Source organism: Rhincodon typus, chromosome 15 (genome assembly GCF_021869965.1).
Source record: "Rhincodon typus isolate 14 chromosome 15, sRhiTyp1.1, whole genome shotgun sequence".
In the NCBI taxonomy this organism is placed as follows: Eukaryota; Metazoa; Chordata; class Chondrichthyes; order Orectolobiformes; family Rhincodontidae; genus Rhincodon; species Rhincodon typus.
This window is the reverse complement of record NC_063346.1, coordinates 49,346,935-49,351,185: the sequence shown is the minus strand read 5'-3', so window position 1 is coordinate 49,351,185 and position 4,251 is coordinate 49,346,935. Positions and strand designations below refer to the sequence as shown.

The 4,251-nt window shown below is 48.6% G+C and overlaps 1 protein-coding gene across 2 annotated transcripts; it reads right to left on the bottom strand.

Annotated features, from left to right (window-relative positions):
* On the bottom strand, nt 1-1,291 carry LOC125485000 (metallothionein-like). 2 transcript variants are annotated; one of them, XM_048605804.1, is made up of 3 exons: nt 866-1,291; nt 532-609; nt 1-93 (listed from the first exon to the last, which is right to left on the bottom strand). In XM_048605804.1, exons 1-3 carry the CDS (start codon nt 1,036-1,038, stop codon nt 45-47), a joined length of 300 nt encoding a protein of 99 aa, XP_048461761.1. In that variant the 5' UTR covers nt 1,039-1,291; the 3' UTR covers nt 1-44. The 2 variants fall into 2 exon arrangements, with proteins under 2 accessions (XP_048461761.1, XP_048461762.1); XM_048605805.1 differs by having other exon boundaries at nt 827-1,281.
* Between the last annotated feature and the right edge of the window lie 2,960 nt (nt 1,292-4,251).

Below are 4,251 nucleotides of genomic sequence, written 5' to 3'. Positions count from 1 at the left end.
GTGTTGTTCACGAACAGCAGTTACATTTGTCAGAGGTTTTCCCTTTACACACACAGCCATTGGCACATTTGGCGCATGCTGCAGGACAGCGACCTGAGAGGAGAGGACAAAGACACAAATCATTCACAATCAATTCGTTCACTGAAAGCCCCCAGAGCCACACATCACATGACACAGCCCCTCCCTCACAAACTCATCTGACTCCGATCTCCCATCACCCCACTGAAGAGGCTCAGCAGCAGATCCCACCGGGAGAAAGTTTGAGGGAAGATTTTCCTGTCACTATCGCGACAACAAGGTTTCTAAAGGGAAGTGTGTCAGGTCACCGCTTTCCGAGGGAGACCTCAGACAGTGTTTGAAGCAGCAGCTTCTTTTCTGGAGGTTTTTCCGATTGGAAATGGGATGGGAACTCAATCCGGTGTAATCCCGGATTTTCTATGTGTCTATGGTGTCCCTGTGTGAGTTGTGCCCAGGACTATGTGTCACATCAATAGAACTGGAGCAGTTTGTAAGCCTATCCCAGTGACTCACATTTCTGGCAGCGTCCAGCTCCGCTGACAGCACATTGACAGTCGGAGCATCTGCAGGTGTTTGCACAGGTGCAGGAGCCTGAAAAGAAGAAAAACACAGACAGTGAGTGGTGTCCAACGCTCAGCAATGGACCCAGGCAGGACCTGTGCAGGGGGCCCGGCTCTTTGTGCCATTGTCCTGTGCTGCAGTGAGTTGAAGAAGCAGCCTGGCCTCCCTCCAATGCTGCTGGCTCCCAGTCAGGCTGAGCCCCACACTGGGACACTGTGCTGAAAGCACTGAACCAGGTACCACTCACCATCCAGGCACACACAAGGCTTCGAGTCCGACATCTCACCAACTTGTTCTGCAGCTTCGATCCGTCTCCAATCCGAGCTTCTCGATCTTGTGCCGTTCGCTGAAGCCGAGCCGAGCTTCATGAGTTTGTGCTGGCAGGCCAACCGTCTGCAAAACCAGGGAACGGGCGGCTCGGAGCTTCCTGAACGCACACGGGCCACCTGACTGAGTCATCAGCTGAAGGTTTGAACTGCAGCCGCTTCCTTCATTCACAACACGGTCCTGAAAGATTTCTCAATCGGTGCAATGTGACAACATTTCCTGTTGGAGTCAGCCAGAATCCGAGCGTCTGCAACACGGTTCAGCCTCACGGTCTGTGGGAGGCAGGGACAGCACTTTCTGTTTGACCTGACGTTTGATGTTTTCTGTCTGGACATTAGCTGCTTTCCCATCGCTCTCCCAGCTCACAGAACGCAGTGGCCGTTCCACCATCGAGGAAACTCCACTATTTGAGCAGGATCGTTCTGCTCATCAAATCCTCCACAATTCTGTGACATTACAGTTGATCTGGTCATCTGAAACTGCTCTTATTCACTTTTTCCCAGAAACCTCGATTACCGACTGATTAAATATTTGTACCTCAGCCTGAAGTATACACATTGCCAGGCCTCAAATTCCACAGTTTCATTCTCCTCTGAGAGAAAATAATTCTTCGCATCTCTGACTGACATTTGCAGCCCCTTTTTCTGAGTTCCTGTCATCCTGTCTGAGACTTTCCGAAAAGAAGAAACAATATTTATGCATCTACTCAGTAAAGTGCTCTAAAAATCTTTAAATTTTCATAGGATTCTCTCTCATTCTACTCATTTCCAGTGAGTTCAGACCCAAGAGCCTCACCCCCTCCTCATAAGACAGTCCCTCCATATACCTGAAATGAGCCTTGTGAACCTGCTGTCGACTGCATTCAGTGCTAGTGTGTCTTTCCTTTGATACTAGTTATAAGATGCGTTAGCAGTCTTCCTGCTGTGATCTGACTAGTGCCTTGTATAGTTTTAGTAAAATCTCCCGCCTGTTATACTCCAGTCCGTTTGAGATAAAGTCCAGCATTCTATTTGATTTCCAGATTGCCCGCGGTACCTATACACTGGCTTCATGGTTTCATTCATGGCTGACGAAACACAAACTTCTCCATTCTATAACTTGCTGCAGCCTTTGTCCCATTAAACAATATTCAGCTCCTCATTCTGCCACAGTGTATAATCACTCAATTTCCCACATTATATTCCATGTGCAAGTTCATGCCCACTGGCTCCACCAGTCGATCTTCCTGTCTTGATTCTCACCAGCAGATGAGAACACTGACTGCTGGCACAGAATATGTACAAACTGGATCCGGAGTGGAATGACTAAACCAGTCTGGAGCAGGAACTGACCAGGTCATCATTAGTGATGGAGCACAAAAAATGTGTTTGTGTGAGGGCTACAACCAGGTTCTCTGAGTATACAAGGTTTTGGGGTTCAATGAGATCAAGGTTCTGGGTGGCATTATAGGTATTGGAATCTTTAGCTGCAGGAATTGAAAGGGGGATGGGGGTCCAAGTGCTAGAGAGTTGGCATGTTGCAGTTATTAGTGAATGTGAAAGAGTTTTCACTGTGTCAATCCCCACCCATATATCACATTCCCACTTCCCTCTGATTGCCTCAGCGTTCTTCCTTGGAAGAGACACTCCCATAGGTGTTTTTCTTGGGTATCTGGTGCCTTGCTCATCTGAGTGAGAGATGATGCCTGCTTGGAAGGTACTAAAGAGGGAGACCACTTTGTCCTGGGTGGTTTTCCTCCTCTTTAATGTTATTGGAGGTACACTCATTTAAGCACACCCCTGACTTGTGCCTTGTAGATGGTGGAGAGTCTTTAGAGATTCAGGAGGTGAGTGAGCACAGAATTCCTAGCTTTTGAATGTTCCTCTGGCCAAAGTATTTTCAAGACTGTTCATTTTCAGTTCAAAGTAAGTGATAACTGACAACATGTTCCTGATCTTCAACCCCAATATTAGGTGAAAGCAACACATCGTTTTGTTTGTCATTCACATTTTGACAATCATTAATAGATGTCTCTCCCTTCCAGATGGTCACCTTTCATATAGCTCAGCAGAGCAACCCTCCTCTACATTCCCACACAGCAGCCCAGAACCAGGGCCTCAGAGTGGAGACAATCAGAGACAGACACCAGGCCCAAAGGCAAACTTTCCACAATAGTCCACAGACTGACCAAAGAAAATGGCCAACTCTAACCTCACCAAACACTGAGGGACGTGAAACCTGCTGCCCAATAAACAGCCAGGATCAGTGCAAACTCTTGTTGGAAACATGAACGCAGCTGGGAAACTCTCTGGGCCACAGCATTCCTCTCAGTTGAACGGTCAATAGGAAGGGGGTAGTGTTTTAATGTGAAAAGCAGGAGGTTTAGATGGATTTGAGGAAATTAACTTCACCCAGGGTACGGTGGGAATTTGGAATGCACTGAGTGGAATGGTTTGAGGTGGGTGATTTCACAGATTTTTAGAAGGAGGCGGATTAACATTGGCCAGTATAATTCTACGTTCTACGAGCTGGGAGAGCGATTGGAAAGAAGCAAATATCCAGAGAATAAACAGCAAAAGTCATGTCAATCAGAAAGTGCTGTCCCTGCCTCCCACAGACCGTGAGGGTGAACCGTGTTGCAGACGCTCGGATTCTGGCTGACTCCAACAGGAAATGTTGTCACATTGCACTGATTGAGAAATCTTTCAGGACCGTGTTGTGAATGAAGGAAGCGGGTGCAGTTCAAACCTCCAGCTGCTGACTCACTCCGGTGGCTCGTGTGCATTCAGGAAGCGCCGAGCCGCCTGTTCTCCGGTTTTGCAGCCGGTTCGCCTCCCATCACAAACTCATAAAGCTCGGCTCCGCTTCAGCAAACGGCACAAGATCGAGAAGCTCGGATTGGAGACGAATCGAAGCTGCAGAAGAAGTTGGTGAGATGTCGGACTCGAAGCCCTGTGTGTGCCTGGATGGTGAGTGGTATTTGGTTCAGTGCTTTCAGCACAGTGTCCCAGTGTGGGGCTCAGCCTGAATGGGAGCCAGCAGCATTGGAGGGAGGCCAGGTGCTTCTTCAACTCAGTGCAGCACAGGACAATGGCACAAAGAGCCGGGCCCCCTGCACAGGCCCTGCCTGGGCCTATTACTGAGCGTTCGACATCACTCACTGTGCTTTTCCTCTTTTCAGGCTCCTGCTCCTGTGCAAACACCTGCAGATGCTCCGACTGTCAATGTGCCGTCAGCAAAGCTGGACGCTGCCAGAAAAGTGAGTCACTGGGACAGGCTTTCAAACTGCTCCCGTTCTATTGATGTGATACATAGTCCTGGGCACAACTCACACAAGGACACCATAGACACATAGAAAATCCGGGA

What these genes read in the sequence shown, in the direction of transcription:
- LOC125485000 (XM_048605804.1), bottom strand. Translation starts at nt 1,038, where the DNA reads ATGACTCAGTCAGGTGGCCCGTGTGCGTTCAGGAAGCTCCGAGCCGCC. An exon ending in CGAAGCTGCAGAACAAGTTG is followed by an intron (nt 610 to 865) that starts GTGAGATGTCGG and finishes TCTTCTTTTCAG; the next exon opens with GCTCCTGCACCTGTGCAAAC. An exon ending in AGCTGGACGCTGCCAGAAAT is followed by an intron (nt 94 to 531) that starts GTGAGTCACTGG and finishes CTCTCCTCTCAG; the next exon opens with GTCGCTGTCCTGCAGCATGC.